Source organism: Giraffa tippelskirchi, chromosome 3, assembly GCF_054371585.1.
Source record: "Giraffa tippelskirchi isolate mGirTip1 chromosome 3, T2T-mGirTip1v1.2.pri, whole genome shotgun sequence".
Lineage (NCBI taxonomy): Eukaryota > Metazoa > Chordata > Mammalia > Artiodactyla > Giraffidae > Giraffa > Giraffa tippelskirchi.
Window position 1 is genome coordinate 187,169,637 of NC_137277.1, and position 19,880 is coordinate 187,189,516.

Consider the following 19,880-nt stretch of genomic DNA (forward strand, 5'->3'; position numbering starts at 1 on the left):
AAAGCAGCAAAGTTTGAAAACCACTGATAGAGAAAACTTGGGAGAAAAAATGGCTTTCCCACTAATCCATGGATTGGAGGTATGCTGTCATTTCAACAACATGAGCAGTGAGCTGTCAGAGCACTTCTTCATGGAACCCACTTGATATTAAACAAAAGGAGTTTGTAGGCTACCTGTCAAACTTAGGGGAGAAGGCAGAAACCTGAAAATGAGGAGGGGAAAAAATATCTCAAACTGAATTCCAGAAAACAAAGTACATTAAATCTTTGTGCTCTTAAATTTTTATCCTGAAATCTGTTAGAAACTGATGTCAATGAGAGTCAAGTTCCCACTCCTAAATGTCTAAAGATTAAGAGGCGGAGGGAAAATAACAACCCCCAGGCTGACTTGTGAAGGGTTTTTGTTTGTTTGTTTAATACATCTGAAAAGAATGCATATACAAAGAATTGAGACATGAGAAAGCATTGGTTCAACACTAATGAAATCTATAAGAATTAGGATTTGGGGAAGGTAGGGAAGATAACCTAACATTTTTAAAATTTGAAAACTGCAACCAAAATAAGCTGATAAAATCCCTATTAACACTTACGAAGAGTCTTCATAAGACTCTCCCCAGGATTTTTACTCAACTAGAGAGCCTCACCTGGCTGCTCTAGGGTTCCTCATATGCAAAACAGAAATAAGGGGATTCCCCTGACTGGTCCCCATGTTGTTAAAGGTTCTCCCCACCCCCACCCCACCCTCAGCTTCTTAATGAAGCAGGTCTCCATCCTCACAATTTGAAAGAGGATGTGAATCATCCCACAGACATCTGTCTTCTAGCACCACCCCTTGGATTTCCTCTATATACCAGGTCTTCAGCTGTGTTCTAGGAACACCATATCATACACTATTAAGCTGCATGTCTATGCTAAGCATATTAAGACAATGACTGACAGGGGAAAAAAAATGTTTTTTAATTATGTACTCAATCCATTTGGTGTATTTCAAAAGGTGCAATACTTTTCTTATCAGTGAAAGAAGTTAGAAATTAACTTCAAAAAAAAAAAAATCAGCAAATGGCAAACAAATTTCCTTGAGAGTCACAGTCACATATATAGTGCATCCTAGAAAAGAGGAGGGGCAAGACAGGTTCCACCCACTTTCATGAGTTTCATCAAATATGGACCTACTGAAGGGTGGAGAGAAAAGGCAACTTTCAAAAAGGAGTATATTATTAAATGAGGCGTTTACTATACTCCTTCCTAAGAGCACCAGGTGGGGAACATGTTCTCCAAACTAGATCTAGGAAGTGGAATGTGGAATCAATCCGTCCTCCTCCCCTAAGGGCTGTCCAATGGTTAATGGATTTAAAAAGAAAAAAAAAATGACTAAATATAAACAAATCCCACACACACTCCCCCGCCCAAACAAAAAAAAAAAGAAAGAAAGAAAAAAAAAAAAAACACTAGATATCCCAGATTACTCGCCAGAGTGGAACCCGGGAACAGCTTCAACAGCCCAAATTAGTCTGTTACAGAGTCATCACAAGCATGCCTTGCTTTTAAACAAACAAAAAAAAATAATAATTTTTTTGAAACGACAAAACAAAAACTAGTACTGATCACTTTTCTGACAATACACAATTACTCAAAATTAACTAGTATTGAGGGGGGAAGGGGCCATACCTATGGGCCTTGTGTCACACAAATGCATGTGGGTAGGTGCAGGGCATTTGTCATTATTGCAAAAACGAATTTTAATTTTTAATCTTTAGTTTGATTTAAACATTGCTTTTAGTATGACGCCGACACGAGCTGTGCAGAAAGGGCTCTGGAGAGACGTTCATAGCAGCACACACCTGCGGCTCTTCTTCGGTTCTGGAGGCTCCAGGGCAGCCAATATTGCTTCATCAAATACATTCTTTAGGCCTTTCTGAAAAGGGGTAGAAAGAAAAAAATTTGCAGTCTGATATTCAGTATAATAAAATTGAAGATCAAATTTAAAACATTCAAACCCCCAAGAGTTGCCAAAGAACGGGTCACTGAAAAACCCTGAATCTCAACACAATTATCTCACTTCACCAAGTTCTGTCCAGGCAGGGCACTGGAAGGATCCAGCAATTCAGGAGCAGAGGAGCAGATATTCATGAGTGAGACAGTGGCTCTTTGAGAAAGCTTTTTGCAGACCAATGTATGTCACAAGAAGCAAACAAGCACATGTGTCATTTGCTCATTCAATATGAGTTTTGTACAATGTGCTGCTGAAACATTTTCCATAAAAACAACTAAGCAGCTCTGCATTCAAATGGAACAGCTGAATATGGAACAGGAGTGAGAGGTCGGGCACTGGACAGTGGCATCCTTATTACATGGAAGGCGCAGGCAAAGATGGAGACAGCAATTACAGTGGCTGCATCAAAGGTATTCACTCTGAACTCCCTTTTTCCCACCAATTAAGAGCTAGGGGGATTCAAGGAGGCAGAAATGTGGGTACCTTATACATATGTGAAATTAGAGCCAGTCAGTGCAACAAGAATAAAAAGCTTCATCAGGCATTTATACAAACAATTGTATATTTTTAATTTCAAAATTTGAAGGTAACCACAATTGTATGTTTCCCCTCACAACAATAAAATCAGAAGCAGGAAAATATAAAGGTGGCAGCTTTACATCTCAACATTAACAAACCTTCAGTCAACTGTTAAAATGGATGCTATTCTTAAAAGAGAGTGTAACAAATGATCTCATAAAGCAGTAGCAGGTACATCAATATCTTTCCCACCCAGACTGACAAACACTCCACTACAGCACAGACAGCCAAAGCAATAGCAACACAAAGTTTCACTGCACAAAGGAAAACGAGAAAAGAATCCTCCCTTCCCCATTACACTCTACTAGCAGGTCACCCTTTTCCCATAAATTATGTCATGCAATTACAATTAACAATGGATCACAAGAGTAAAACGATGTTTGTGTTATTTTCTCCACCAAGAACTAAGATCTAGAAGTGTTAAAAACTCTTAATTTTCTCCAAGAGGACATTCTTAATGCCAGACCAAGTTCCCTTTTGCAACAGTAATCCAAACCAAAAAGCTCTAAGCATCAGGCAACTCAAGCAGCAGAAAGTTAAACAAGTCCAACTTGACTACTGATCACAAAAAATATTCTATAAGATATTGCATTCTTGATCAAAAACTAATACAGAGGTTGCTCTAAGGTGGTGAGTAAAAAGACGCAGAGGCTTTCAAACAGGATGGTTTTATTCCTTTGTTTTTAAACGATCTTTCTACAGTAGTGGGACAGGAAGCAGCAGCAAAGAGGGGAAGGAGAAAACAGTTTAGAATATACAGCACTTCCTTTTGGGTTGAGTTTCCGGAGGCTCGAGGGCAGCTAGGATAGCCTCATCAAACACATTCTTCAGACCTCTCTACAAGACAGAGGGGAGGAGAGAGAATAGCAGCCAGGTTAGAGGATTAGAAAGACTTGCAGATACAACAGCAGTCCGGATTAAATAGGTTGAATTCACAGAAGCAACACACCTTTAGAAAAGTAACTGCCAGAAAGCTGGATCTTAAGTCCGTTATCAAGAGAGTAAATAACTGAACAAAAGTCTTACCTCAAAAAAGATTAACCGAGCAAGAAAACAATTTTTGTGACAATGCCATATGTTGATTTCTAGAACAATCACACTTTGAAATATAACATTACAACATATTAATGAAAACAGTGCCAGAGGAATAAAATGGATATGTAAACATAAGCTACATGCATTAAATAATTAGGATTAGTACTTGTAGAATCCCCAAGTATTTCTAATGACAAGAATGGCACACATTTTGGAACTAAACCTATTACAATTTCAGGCTTCTGTGAATTCATCCCCTGAATAACTGAAGGACACAAATAGCAGACTAACAAGCATGCTACATGTTTCTAGATTCAATGACATATCTAGATGGGATTAATCAGGATTTCAGATTAAACAAGTTTCCCAGAACAACAGGTTCAGGCATTTAGAAAAAGTGTTAATTGTTCAGCAGTACCAACTGGGAGAAGTTTAAAGAAAAGACTCTAGAAACAGCATACAATTCAGTTATTCAGTAATGTTATTAAAGCAAGTAACCACCACCCAACAGGAAAACAAAGAATGGGGTCCTAGAATGAGTTTCAGCAAGCAGATCAATGCTTTTAATGTCCGCGTGGGGTATCAGAGCATAAAGCATGGAGTGAAAACAAAGACTATTCTCAGCTCTGTAAGGAGTAAGATGCAAACACACACTTACTCCTCGGCCAGAACTCCAGCGTGACAGTACGTCTCAGCAGTGCTGGTACCAGGTCTACAGACTCAACCTAAACTCAACCTAAACCTGAAGCCACAGATTTACCACCCAAAGAAGGTTCACATGTCCTTCAGGTCAGTTGGATCCCAAGTAAACATGCCCCCAAAGCCCCAGAGCACAGCTCTGGTAGCAAATGTGTGAGCCCCAGATGCCCCCGCTGCCCCCACTCTGCTCACCGCCCCCACAGAGTATCTTCGAGGACTGGCACCACATATTCCATTAGGTACAAAATAAATGAGAAGTAACAACAAGAGCTTGAAAAGAAACAAAGATTAAAAAGTTTTCTTCCTTCTGTGTCTTTCACAAACTAGAAATGCTAAACAAGTCAAAGGTTCCTCTGAAATTCTTTCTACATATCCAGGAGCAAATTCCGATTGTCAAACATAAAAGAAAGGAGGGAAGCTATGAAGGAGAAATAAATTTTATAAGGGGGAAAAAAAGGAGGACAACAATTAGAAACTAGGGCATCCCTTAATAAGAAGCAAATATGTTCCTGCTTACTGACAAAGATCAATTAATCCCCTACAAGACAAACCTACTCTTTGCTTTAATCACACTATCTGATTATATAAAGAGTTCAGTTTTAGAGGAACCAACAAATTCTGGAGTCCTAAAAACTTCCGGCTTCCAAACTGTACCAGGGACCCCATTTTCTGTCTTCTCTTTTGATTTCTCCAAACTTCAAAATCTGATAAGAAAAATATATTTGCTAAGACTTTTTCAAATTTCTGTTCTCTGAAAAGGGACTTCCTCAACAAACCTGTTCATAATGTAGAACACCTTATATGCAAGCATCCAATTCTCTAAAATAAGCTTCACTAGTGACCTAAAGGAGAAGGCAATGGCAACCCACTCCAGTACTCTTGCTTGGAAAACCCCATGGACGGAGGAGCCTGGTAGGCTGCAGTTCATGGGGTCTCGAAGAGTCGGACACGACTGAGCGACTTTACTTTCACTTTTCACTTTCGTGCATTGGAGAAGGAAATGGCAATCCACTCCAGTATTCTTGCCTCGAGAATCCCAGGGATGGGGGAGCCTGGTGGGCTGCCATCTAAGGGGTAGCACAGAGTCGGACACGACTGAAGCGACTTAGCAGCAGCAGCAGCAGTGACCTAAAATTGGGTCCACATGGCCTACTTGCCTCCATTTCCCCCAAAAGCAACCCATATTCAGAGAAGGGGGATAATGCAACAGTTATCTGACTCAAATGTTCCACACACATCCTTCTTCAGTGCACACACACACACACTTTTCTGGGGATGCTAGCAAAACACAGAAGCATTAGGCATTTTTTAAAATCTCAGTCAGCTGTACAATTAGACATTTTTTAAAATCTCAGCTGTATATTTAAGAAAATGTAAAATCATCTCAACTTTAAAATATCTGCAATACCAATACAACAGAATGCCAAAAAAAACTGGGCTTGGAAGAATAAAATTAGGCCTTGAAGCTATCCTGTGAAATATCCAGCTTCAAACAAAAATTTTGTCTTTACACATCCAGCCCAGGGCTAAATTGGAGATTACTAAATTATGTCTACACCGTACATACTAAATACTTAGTACATGTATAATATGTAACTATATATGCCATTTACTTTAGTATACATATAATCGAGAATCTGACAGTGTTTTTTTAACTTAATTAAAAAGAAAACTACCTGAAAAAGCAGTGTGAGAAATATAAGTGAATTTCACATAACTGTAAGAAATCTCCACCCTTCAGTCCTGCCTTATTTTAATTAGGCATGTCTGCTCACTGTTTAAACGTCAAAAAACAGAATAAAAAAGTTATGGGCTAATTATCTCCATAATCCTTCCTTCTACCCCCCAACAGATGGGAGAATAGATTGGTGATACCATGAAGGTAGAGAAGATGAAACCATACAAGTCAGTTGTAACTCTCACTCAAAATACTATTAACACTGCTTGCTATCTTCAGAATCTGAAGTTTCCCATCAAACTATGAAAAGAGTTCTAATTAAATCATTCAAAAAGAAAAGTGAACAGTATAAGGAAGCAATGCCTCCCAAAATCTAGGAATAGAGACACTATATAAAAGCAAACTTGAGAAATGGCCAAGGTAGCTTTCTCTGAAAGTCTCAATGATTATGACCAATCCCTGATTTCAGATGAACTACCCCAGAAGACTATAGCATCAACTATCAGTACTGATAAAAGATGAGATTTACTTAGATGAAATTTTAAGTTGGGGGCAGGGGGAAGAGGGGAATCATTCACATACTCTTGTAAATTTGTGCTAATCTGGACCTTACAATTAAAAAAAAAAACACAATCCCTGACCACTATAAATGATACATAAAACATGGGAGCTCACCCACACAAGAGCTTTATTTAGAGGTGAATAATTTTCTTCATAAAAACGGAGACTTCTAACAAGACTTCTAACAGTCTTTCTGGGCAGCTTTCTTGAGCGCTGCAGACCACTGTCAGAAATAACCCGTGTCCTAAATGCTACTCAAAACCGCTCCACTGTTAATAGACATGGGGCTCCGCACAGTCCTCACCTGTGTGAGTGCAGAGCACTCCACATACTTGACAGCCTTCAGGTCACGGGCCAGTTTTTCAGCAGTCTCTGGAGTGATAGGCTTCTGCTTATTCTTGGCAAGTTTCTCAATAGTAGAGGGGTCATCTCTGAGATCAATTTGGGTCCCAACAAGCAAGAAAGGAGTCTTTGGACAGTGGTGAGTTATCTCAGGCACCCACTAGAGAAAAGATATTTAAAAAAAATAAAAAATACACCTGGATTAATCCACAAGTCTCCAAAGCTATTTACAAGTCAACAGAAGTTCTATGACAATCTTTTTTTCAGGGACAGAATATCTGACTAACTCACCTTTTCTTTCACATTTTCGAATGAGGATGGAGAGACCACTGAAAAGCAAACTAGAAATACATCTGTTTGTGGATAACTCAGCGGTCGTAATCTGTCATAATCCTCTTGCCCTAAGGGGAAGAAAATTAGAGAAATCAACAAGTGAACCTTAGTGTCTAATAGCATTAAAATCACAAGCAGTCAACAAATTAAGCATGTAGTTAACAGCACACTTACTAATAAGAAAGCAACTTATCTAATAAAATGCATGGCTTTGTAATAGAATATTTGAGCAATATTCTCAACTCAGCTAATTCTAGTTAAGAGGTACAAGCTATCTGTTATAAAATAAGTAAGTCACAGGAATGTAATGCTCAGCACAGGGAATACTGTCAGTAATAGTTTAGTAACTTTGCATGATGTATATAAAAATATCAAATTACTATGTTGTACACCTAAAACTAATATAATATTGTGAGTCAACTATACATCAATAAAGAAAAAAAATGGAGAAACTGTTTTCATTGCTTTAGAACAGCGATGAATTTGTTATGTATTATTTGCCTTATTATCAATTTGCAGTTTTTAACAAACTGCTGCCAGAAATAATTAAAAATCAGATCTACTCAGATCTAAGAAACAATGACAGTGAAACTGTGTAAGGCAGGGGCCCCCAATCTCTAAGCCATGAACCAGACCTCCTGTCAGATCAGCGGCAGCATCAGATTAGAAATGAAGTGTACAATAAATGTAAGGCACTTGAATTACCCTGAAACCATCCCCTCTACCCCCAATCCACGGAAAAATCTTCCCTGGTGCCAAAAATGCTAGGGACCGGTGACCTAAGCAAACAAAAATCTCAGTGAAACCCAGCTGACAAAATCTACTGCTCATGACTACCAAATTAGGTTCACATGTTTAGTTAATGGGTACGTGTAAGACACTAGTACTTGAAACGGAAAACACATAGAAAAAAAGAATTCAACAAGAATCAATGGATGCTAAATTAATATGGAGGAAACTCTGGTGAAAAGGAGAATATTTGCATGGTCTTAAAGATTATTTGTAAACCACAAGGGGAAAAACATAACTACACTGTGAAGAAATGACATCACCTTGACTAAGTGATCAAGATTACCATCACCAATGAGTGGCAGATGAATATCATATGCCTCTACATTTATATCCTGAGGAAGACATCACTAAGGTAATATTCCAACCAAAATAGCATAATTGGTATCTAATCATGAGAAAAGAGACCAAACCCAAAATGAGGGAAGGAAGGTGAGGATTCCTGGGTCTGTATTATATTAAAATGTCATGAAACACCAAAAAAGGGGGTGGGAGCAGAAGAACTGATCCAAATTACAAGAAACTAAAGCAATGGCACCCCACTCCAGTACTCTTGCCTGGAAAATCCCATGGACGGAGGAGCCTGGTAGGCTACAGTCCATGGGATCGCTAAGAGTCGGACACGACTGAGCGACTTCACTTTCACTTTTCCCTTTCATGCACTGGAGAAAGAAATGGCAACCCACTCCAGTATTCTTGCCTGGAGAATCCTAGGGATGGGGGAGCCTGGTGGGCTGCCGTCTATGGGGTCGCACAGAGTCGGACACGACTGAAGCGACTTAGCATAGCATAGCATAGCAAAGAGACATAACAATTAAATGCAATACATGGTCCTGTACTAAAAGCAGAAAAAAACTGGACTTGGATCAATCGACCAAACTGGAATATAGATGTTAGAGTACAGTATCCATGCTAAATCTCCTGAAGTCGATTACCATTATACAAAACCATCTCTATCCTTAGGAAATTCACACTTATTCACGGCTGTGTCTGTTAGTCGCTCAGTTGTGTCTGACTCTTTGAGACCCCACGGACTGGAGCCCACCAAGCTCTTCTGTCCATGGAGTTCTCCAGGCGAGAATACTGGAGGGGTAGTGATTCCTTTCTCCAGGAGATCTTCCCCACCCAGGGACTGTTCCTGGGTCTCCTGCATTGCAGACAGATTCTTTACCATCTGAGTCACCAGGAAAGCCCTAATTCAAAGCTAATGATGACTTACTCTCAAACAGTTCAAGGGGAAAAAAAAAAAAGTATGTACAAATATGTTGAAAGAGGAAAAGCAGATAAAACATTAACAACTGGTAAATTTTGTTAAAGGGTATATGTGGGTTCCTGGCACTATTTTTGCAACTGTTCTTTAAGCTTGAAATTATTTCCAGATAAAAAGTGTCTTAAAATATCCATACACATTTCCAAAACTGTGAAGGAAAGGAAGAGTCGCACAGGGAGGATTTAATAATCCAACTTCAAAACTGAACCACAACAATCCTACGTATTAACAAGAACAGTCCACAAACAAAAAACAAAAGGGAACTCCCTGGCGGTCCAGGCTGGGTCTCCGCACCTTCACTGTGGAGGCCAAGGGGTCAATCCCAGGGGAGGGGAGACTAGGATCCCACATATCGCGCAGCCACAAAACAAACAAACAAAAACGAGTAGCAAAGTACTTAATGACACTGAACTGGATGCTAAAAATGGTTAAAATGGTAAATGTTATGTTATATGCATTTTACCACAATAAAAAATATTTTAAGGGAAAAAAAGGAAAGGAAAGTTAAATATTTTGTTGTTGTTGCTCAGTTGCTCAGTCATGTCCTACCACCTGGGAAACCCTAAATATTTTTTATGCCAGTGAATTTTTTTTTTGCCACCAATGAGAAAGAATATAAGAATTTAGGGTAGCTATCAAAACATGGTAATTAAAGATGTCAGGGAAGCCTGGCGTGCTGCAGCCCATGGGGTCACAAAGTCGGACATGACTGAGCGACTGAAGTGAAACAATACATAAGTAGACAATAAAGGTATTACCAGGAGAATACAGCAAGCAAGTGAATAAGGTTTAGAGAAGTCAAAATAAAGATTACAAAACTACAATTACAAAACAATAAAATCACTCTCAGTAACTCTAGCAATTACTGAGGGTTAGAATCAAAAGAAGTCAAAGGTATGCACTAAAGTGTGTAACTTAATACTTACTTAAATACTATAGCAAGTTACTATGTAACTTAAATAAGTAATCTGCTAGGATTAGAATCAAAACAATTCAAACGTATGCACTAAGGTGTGTAACTATAATGTACAATTGTAGACATAGAAGGGATTAAAAAGGAAAGAATGGGGGAAAAATCAGCCAAACTATAAACAAAAACTAAATTTAGAAAATAAGAGGATGATACAGTTAACCAAACTGTATAAAAAGTACAGATGCTCACACACCTTTTCCTAGCCCTAGTCCCTATTCAAATGGAATATATTTCATGAAAATTAAGGCTGGCATAGACTAAAAACGCTACATTTTTAGTCATCCAGCCCCTGCATCAAAAATAGACTCCTAAGCACCACCAGGGGCATCTAAATAAATGCCCAATGTTTTACATGCAACCAACCTTCAATTCAGATGGACTAGAGGCAGAAAACAAGTAACAGTCATTTTTTTTTAACATGAGACCCAAAGAGGTATTGGTCCGTCCATTTACTTGTAATAAACAAGCCCTCAAAGCTATAAATCTTTCTTTTCCTTTGCTAAGGAGAAAAGAAATTCAAAAGTAAAATTGTTCGATAAACAAAAAGTAGACTACCTTACATCTACATTTGCTACAAGTGCTACATTTAAGGAAACAGAGTGAATATGATCCCTTAGATGAGCAAGTCTCTTCAATATCCAAGCATAATTTATCCAGCTAAAATCTATTTTCTGAGTTTGTCACAAGTAGCCATTATTCACTCAAGATAGAGGTAGCAGTATCATTTAACATCCTTTAAGGTACACAACATAATAAAAATTTCCCTCTACTGTGTAAGACAGGTTTTGACTACAAGTCTTAAATTATATTTAGCAGCACACCAGCTCACCACTTAATTTTTAACACTTGACAAAAAGGAAGGGTACATCTCATGGGCTGCTGGTTTTGTTCCTTGCTCACAATCTCATATTCAAAATTTGAATTCAAGAATAATTAAGTCAGCTTGAACTGAGGACTCTGGTCCATATGAAAAATCTGAAATGTTCTCATGGTATGAAAAATAAGAATACCGCTAAAAAAACAATTTTCAGAGAATTCCAGGAGGACATTACAAACAAGACAAATTAAACATTTCATAGAATATACAACTACAAACTAAAACTTAAACATTTTTTCTACACACAATGTCTCAAAATTCAACAGCATTTAGTGATCCCTGCTCCATCTACGCTGTGGAGCCTGTGTGTGCGCACACACAGTCGCTCAATCATGTCCAACTCTCTGCAACCCTGTGGACTGGAGCCCACCAGGCTCCTCTGTCCATGGAATTGTCCAGGCAAGAACACTGGAGCAGGCTGCCATTTCCTCCTCTAGGGGATCTTCCCAACCCAGGGATCAAACCCACTTCTCCTGCATTACAGGCAGATTCTTTAGCACTGTGCCACCTGGGAAGCCTGTTATGGAGATTGTTCCTGAATAATTTCATAACTTTTACATCATGAGAAAAAAAAAATCCAAAAATAAATGGGGACACTGAAACCTGAGATTCCTACCAGCTTACATATAACATCTGTAAAAATCTATACTATTGCATGTTAATACAGAACTTAATGAAGACTCAAAGAAAGATTCTACAATAACACTAGAGACCAAAGTAGCTATAGATATCTCTGTGGACAGCACTGCCATTCCTGACAAAGTAATTGATCAATAACTACAGAAGACAGCCAGATACTAGAAAACACCTCAATGAAAGTTTTTTTTTAATTGGAATATAATTGATTCATAATGTTGTGTTAGCTTCTGCTGTCAACAACATGAATTAAAAACAGAAACAGCTAAACCAAGTCAAAGTACATCACTATGGCTTGTTCTGAATATTATTCTTTTGCTAAGGAAGAGAATAATATTAGCTGTGCACCAAACACATTCCAGTCATTGTGCTGGGTTTTTTTTTAATACTAAAGTGAGTCATGTAGGGATGTGAGAGTTAAACCATAAAGAAGGCTGAGTGCAGAAGAATTGATGCTTTTGAATTGTGGTGCTAGAGAAGACTCTATAAAGTTCCTTGGACTACAAGGAGATCAAACCAGTCAATCCTGAAGGAAATCAACCCTGAATATTCACTGGAAGTACTAATGTTGAAGCTGAAGCTCCAATACTTTGGCTACCTGATATGAAGAGCCAATTCATTGGAAAAGACCCTGATGCTGGGAAAGACTGAAGGCAGGAGGAGAAAGGGGCAACAGAGGCTGAGATGGCTGAACCACCGAATTTGGCATAAATCTGAGCAAATTCCAGGAGACGGTGAAGTTACAGGGAAGCCTGGCGAACTGTAGTCCACAGGGTCACAAAGAGTCATACAGGACTTAGTGATAAACAACAATGAACCATAAATACACAGCTCCTCAGTTTTTACATATGTATTCACTTCATTAAACTATCACTGAATCATCACAACACTTCTGAAGAAAATATTTTAAACATTTTACACATCAAGGTAATTAAGCTCCACATAGTTAAGTAATTTGCCAACTACCTAGCTAACTGGTCTATCTAGCATCCAAGTCCAACCTTTTTCTTGTTTATTGCTATGGTAATGCCTGAAATGACTAATTACAATTATTAGAATTCAAAAATTAAGCTATCTTCTGAAAATTGAACCCAACAAGAGCATACCTAAATAAAATAAATGAGAATGAGGGAAAACAAATTTAATGTGAACAAAATGAACTGAACTGTCTTCCAAATAACACAGCCCCACGGGGCGGGGAGGGGGGTGCAAAATCCAAGGAACTTTGTATGCTACTGGATTGGTCCCATCACTTCATGGGAAATAGATGGGGAAACAGTGGAAACAGTGTCAGACTTTATTTTTTGGGGCTCCAAAATCACTGCTGATGGTGATTGCAGCCATGAAATTAAAAGATGCTTACTCCTGGGAAGGAAGGTTATGGCCAACCTAGATAGCATATTTAAAAGCAGAGACATTACTTTGCCAACAAAAGTCCGTCTAGTCAAGGCTATGGTTTTTCCAGTGGTCATGTATGAATGTGAGAGTTGGACGGTGAAGAAAGCTGAGCGCCAAAGAATTGATGCTTTTAAACTGTGGTGTTGGAGAAGACTCTTGAGAGTCCCTTGGACTGCAAGGAGATCCAATCAATCCATCCTAAAAGAGATCAATCCTGGGTGTTCATTGGAAGGTCTGATGTTGAAGCTGAAACTCCAATACTTTGGCCACCTCATGCGAAGGGTTGACTCATTGGAAAAGACCCTAATGCTGGGGAGGATTGGGGGCGGGAGGAGAAGGGGACAACAGAGGATGAGATGGTTGGATGGCATCACAGACTTGATGGACATGGGTTTGGGTAGACTCCGGGAGTTGGTGATGGACAGAGAGGCCTGGCGTGCTGCAATTCATGGGGTCGCAAAGAGTCGGACACGACTGAGCGACTGAACTGAATTGAACTGGACCAAAGGAAAAAGGTACTGCAAACCAATCATGAACTCTCATTACATATTTGCTTTTCACAATGGTACAGTATAAAATTCTGAAATTGTTTTATGTGTATTGCAGAAGTGAAAATGAGAACATTTTACTCATCTTTTGGGGACTTAGCGTCTACCTATAGAGGATATGGAGATGAAAATACGGAATTGGTGAAGGCAAAGACGACAGCTTGAAATGGACTGAATTTGGAGATATCAACAAAACTTACTATTCAGGTTAAACATGTTAATGTTATTTTCCTCCTTAGCTGGAAGAATGATATTCAGGACAAGTCACTGTGGTGCAGAACAAGTTGCTACCATGTTATAGCTGTTCTGCTGTCTTATCTATGTCCAGAGCTCTATAACAATAAGCACGTCTAGGACTTAAGATTCTCATTTCGCAACAGGGAAAAATTGATTCAGGCAAAAATTATCAGGGATTATTAAATCTAGAGGGAGTGCTAAAGACAAGAGAATGTTTACACCATTTTAAAGTATCTCCTCACAAAGTGACTATTAATTATAAAAGAAAATATTCTAAACATATGGTAGGAAAACTGGACAACACCATAATCAAGTGATCAAAATTACTTTTACCGAAAGGTGATACCCTGAGATGGACATACTTACCAACCTGGTATACTAACCAAATACGCGTATCTTGAATCTACTCATGAGGAAATGACAAACTCAAACTGAGAAACATTCTGTAAAATAAATGCCCAGTTTTCTTTTAAAAAAAAAAATAGCAATGCCATAAAAGGCTGAGACTCTATGCTAAAAGATATTAACCAAAGAAGTGACAACTACAATGTAATGTGTGACCCTAGGTCAGAACTTGTATAAGAAAAATTGCTGTAAGGAACAATATTAAGACAACTGACAAAATTAGAAAGTTGACTACAGGTCAAAATTTAAAATGTTATACACACACACATACACACAATGCTAAATTTCCTAAATTTGGTAAGTGCACTGTAAGAGAATATCCGTGCTCTTCAGAACTGCATACTGAAACATTAAGAAACAAAAGGGCATGAGGTATGAAACCTACTCTACTAATGGCTTAGAAATAAAAACAATATGCATACAGAGCTGGAGAATGTCACAAAAGGTTAAGAACTGGCGAATCTGGTCAGGAGTTCTTTGTACTAGTAACTTATCTATAAAACTGAAGTTAAATCAGGATAAAAAGTGATAAAAGACAATGTGCATCCAAATACTAAAGTGTTTCTATAAGAAAGATAAAACTACAGACCCCTATGTTAACAAAAGAAGTTAAAACTGTGGTGTGATCTGCCATACAACAGACGACCGTGTAACCATGAAGACTATGACGCCCAAGTACAACCCTGAGATATCATCACACTTTTCTACAGAGAGATAAAGGCAGGTACGGCGTGTGGCGGGCAGAGCATCCTTTTCTTTTCCCCGTGTAAAGATACAATGAATACACAGGAAGAGCTCTGTCTTTTCTACAGAGAGATAAAGGCAGGTACGGCGTGTGGCGGGCAGAGCATCCTTTTCTTTTCCCCGTGTAAAGATACAATGAATACACAGGAAGAGCTCTGTCTTTTCTACAGCGAGATAAAGGCAGGTATGGCGTGGGGCGGGCAGAGCATCCTTTTCTTTTCCCCGTGTAAAGATACAATGAATACACAGGAAGAGCTCTGTTTTGGACATGCACCACTAAGATGTGACTGTCTCCGGATATAGATGGTTTTTCATATTCTCCTTTTGCTTATCTACATTCTGTTTTTCCTGTAATAAGGAAAAACCTGTATCTCTATAATAAAGAATAACATTTTAAATTCTGACATAGAAAGGAACTGGTGGTGGAAGCGGAATTATTCAATATGGAAAACAGACTATGATAAAATACATTAAGTGAAAAAAGCTAAATAAAGAACTATAAACACAACAGTAAAAAGTGTAAAAAAAAAAAAAAAGAACAAAATAACTGGAAACTCATTAAACAAGAATTTGGTGTTGTGACCACCAAAACAGAAATAAAGCTATGAGACAAAGGGAAAGCCCTATCTCTGGTCTTAAACAGTATTATTTTAAAACAGCTGTAAGAGTTATAGCCAAAGACAGGAATAGTATAAAAGAATTCAAGACGACTATATTCAATACCTTGTAAAAACTTCAAATGGAAAAGAATCTGAAAAAGGAAATACATATATAACTGACTCACTTTGTAGTGCACCTGACACTAACACAACATTAAAAATTAATTACACTTCAATCCTAAAAAGCTTTTAAAAAAAAAAGAATAAATGAATTAAAGAATTCAAAACAAAATAACACAATCAAGAGGTTAAAAGTAGCCAAACAAATAAAGGAAATCAGAGGCTATTTGAGCACGGATGAAAGCTTTAGCAGAAAGAACACGGAGTTAATGGCATGACTCCAACCAGGATTCTGAGATTAAGGCCTCTGGAGAAGGATACAGTATCCTCTTAAGTCTATCAAAGACAGGAGACTCAATCTGGATGCCTAATAGCCCAGGTCTCCAGCACCTGTCAAAAAAGATTTTAGGCTTACAGTGACCTTAACCAGTTGAGGTGAAAACTCTGCAACTTGCCTGGTACAGTAAAATAATTTCCTTAGTAAATGTCTTTCAACCCCTATAAAGATTCAGAATCTAATATAGAAATGAAATAAATCAAACATTATTATTGTTAATTTTCAATTACATTTAGGAATAACCTATTGTTACTTAACACTAAGTGTCTATAATATTTAAAATAATCACCATGTTAAAGAACATGATAGATTAGTTTTCTGATTCCAATTTAAAATCTGTTACTGAGTAAGTGATCTTGAGTTTTTGTTGAAAATGTTAAGAATTTTATGAAAGTTGTAAACAATACTGTTTAAGATAAATAAAACAAATACAGAAAATCATAAGTTATCAGGTTTATTCAAGTTATATATGTAAACACTTGGGAATGTTTCACTTGTCATGTCAAGCAAACTGAATCACCTAAAATAAAATCTGAGTATTTTAAGTTTATAAATGCAATCTAAAGTGCTAGAAGAAATTTAACGGTTGTAAATGAGGCTGACTAGGATTAAAGTCTGACCAACCCAAGTTAAATAAACCAGCATTAATCAAAGGACCCTGGGCAATTGGGAGAATGATTTGTTAAAACAGATGTTTTAATAAAAAGAAGTAATAAGTTGTGCAACTATTAATAAATGTAAAGGCTTACTCACTTCCAAACTGTGACCATACAAAGACACACACACATATATATATATACAAAAATGTTCACAGCACCATTATCCATCATAGCTTAAAAACGGAACCCAAATCATCAACTTGTTGTTGGTGGATAAATGGATAAAACAAACTGTGCTATATACATAAACTGAATACAAAAGAAACAAACTATTGATAAACATAACAGACGAATCTCAAAAAAAATTATGCTAAGTGAAAGAAGTAAAACACAAAAGGCTACGGATCATATGGTTCCAATGATATGAAATTCTAGAAAAGCGAAACCATACTGACAGAAAGCAGATCTGCAGTTGCCTGGGGCCGGGTCAAGGGAAGGGACTGACTGTAAAAGGCACAGAAAACCGTTAGTTAGCATGACATATCTTGATTATTGTGGCAGTTACACAACTATATGGGCTTCCCAGGTGGCTCAGCAGTAAAAAATCTGCCTGCCAATGCAGGAGTCATGGACGGGTTCAATCCTTGGGTCAGTAAAATCCTCTGGAGAAGGAAATGGCAACCCACTTCAGTATTCTTGCCTGGAAAAATCTCATGGGCAGAGGAACCTGGCGAGCTACAGTCCATAGGGTTGCAAAAGAGTCGGGCAACACTGAGCGAAAACAACAACACAACTACATAGTCAGCAAAAATAATCAAACTGAACACCTAAAATGAGTGAAATCTATTGTACTATACTTCAGAAAAGATTAAAAAATACTGATTAAGACATAAAGGTTTATAAAAAAATAAGTTTTGAAATTTGAAAATAAAGTTTAAAATTAATTTTCAACCTCAAATAGCTATAAATTGTCTTTTCTCTGTATACAGACTGCCTCGGAAGGCACACAAAAACACAAAAAAATCCTTCACCAACCATGAGATGTAGGTCATTATCTTACTCTGTCCATCTTCCAAGTTTCCTCTAATATAACACTACTCTTACAATTTTTAATTCATAAAAATTTTCAAGGTCTAACACACCATTAGAAAGTCTCTAAACTTAACTGTTTACTACTGTCTCTCCATTTCACCCTCCCAATTAAACCTAGACAGTTCCTCAAAGTTGGCAGTATGATATACTCCATAAGAGCAATATGTCATCTGGCAGACAGTGAGAGGATAACTCATAAAAAGCAAAGAAGTTGGAGAAGGAAATGGCAACCCACTCCAGTATTCTTGCCTGGAGAATCCCAGGGATGGAGAGCCCAGGGTGAAGGCTACAGTCCACGGGGTTACAGAGAGTCAGACACGACTGAGTGACTAAAAAGCAGCAGCAGTACATGCATATACATGTATCTATATTCTTTTTCAAAAATTCCTTTCCATTATAATTTATAGCAATAAATTATAATTTATAGTTTAAAAAAAAGCAAAGAAGTTAGAATTCCTACATACCAAAACAAATTTCTGAATGTTTCTTTTGCCTAACTGATAACAGAAATAATAGAAGTCAGAGATTAACATGCACAGTTACTGTTAAAATAAGGAAAAAACACTGAGAAATTGTAAATAAAGAAGAAATTTGTTCCTTAAATTTGAAAAGCTGACTGCAAATATCAATACTGTGAGCTACACACTGGTTTGCCCTAAAAAATTTTTCAAATGTAATATAACAAGCTATTATCTGATAATATAGAAGCTACCTGTATATATACTATACAGACACATACGCTAAAGACTAAATAGGTCTTCAAACACGAGAGTGACAGCAGAGCCTGTCTAATGTCCTCCACTCTCATCCTGCTTGGTCTCCTTCCACACCATCCAGTCAGGGTGCTGCAAGCACCGATTTGCCATTCCAGGTCTGGGACTGCTTCTTGGTCAAGCATTGACCATCATAATATTCAATCCTGATATTAACAAAAGGAAATGGTTTGCTAATGCTCTGGTTTCCCAAAATGTCCCAAAAAAGACAACCAGCAAGTGTTACAGTTACAGACGAAAACATTATAAAAGACATCAAGTTTTCACCTGCAGTATCAAAAAGTCCAAGAGTGTATGGCTCTCCACCAATCATAACTGTGACAGCATAGTTGTCAAAAACCTAAAACAGAAAAATATGACATTGTTAGTGTACAAGGGGATGGTCAAAACAGGACAGGACAACTCTTAAGCTAAAACAAAGTTTCCTTCCCAAGACTCAATCCTCTCTCAGTCCATATTTCTTCTATGACCAATCATGCCAACTAAGCCCTTGCATGACCTAACAGTTCTTAAAAAAAAACAAAAGTGACAGAAGATGCATTCTTCTGGAAATGCATGCATTCTGGTATCTCTGCTCTACCCCAGCCGCCCAGATAAAAAGCCACAGAAGGGTTAGCGGTATCACAGGAGTGGAGTGCTCTGGCTATACAAAATGACACGATTCAAATTTGAAACCTTCCAGACAGTAATTGCAAGTTTACCTAAATTTGCGATCTAATTTCTAAGAAATTATTCTTCACAGACCATTTCCTTTTAATATAGAATTAAAATCTCATAGATCCATCATAATCTTTTTCACTTCAGGGTTCAAGACAAGAGCAGCCTTGTTGCAAACATGCCCCATTAGAGAAAAATATAGGTTCCCTCAAGTTACTCAAGGAAAGCGTCCAAAAAAGGCTGGCAGATCTTTTATTCGGACTTCATGAATAAAACTCACATTACTGGGTACAAACCACATGACCTGAGATACCTTCTTTGAATTAAGTATACTTAAGGATAGTATATAGGTGTGTGTGTGTGTGTACACTTAAGGATACTGAATAGGGTAAACTACTTGTAAATAGATTGCAAAACCCATAACAAACTCAGTATATACTAACATATATATATATTTATCTATTTATATATATATATATAGGTTGTACTAAGTAATTTGTAAAAATGGGAGGTAACTAAATGAAATGAAAATGAATGAAATCAAAGTTTCAACAAACGAAAAATGAAAAAATGAATGAAATGAAAAAAGACCCAACACTAATTCATG

At 37.6% G+C, this 19,880-nt stretch overlaps 1 protein-coding gene across 4 annotated transcripts in view; it reads right to left on the reverse strand.

Annotated features, from left to right (window-relative positions):
* Positions 1 to 390: 390 nt before the first annotated feature.
* The window catches only part of CDC42 (cell division cycle 42), a 45,423-nt gene continuing 25,933 nt past the window's right edge, over positions 391 to 19,880 (reverse strand). For 2 of the 4 annotated variants that reach the window (XM_081574556.1, XM_081574557.1), the window contains exons 3-6: positions 18,884 to 18,956; positions 7,178 to 7,287; positions 6,849 to 7,046; positions 391 to 1,914 (exon numbers count right to left, since the gene is read on the reverse strand). In XM_081574556.1, the coding sequence (XP_081430682.1) occupies positions 1,825 to 1,914; positions 6,849 to 7,046; positions 7,178 to 7,287; positions 18,884 to 18,956 (471 nt within the window). In that variant the 3' untranslated portion in view covers positions 391 to 1,824. Of the gene's footprint in view, positions 3,409 to 6,848; positions 7,047 to 7,177; positions 7,288 to 18,883; positions 18,957 to 19,880 lie in introns of all 4 variants that reach the window. The other 2 variants (XM_081574558.1, XM_081574559.1) reach the window with 1 other exon arrangement.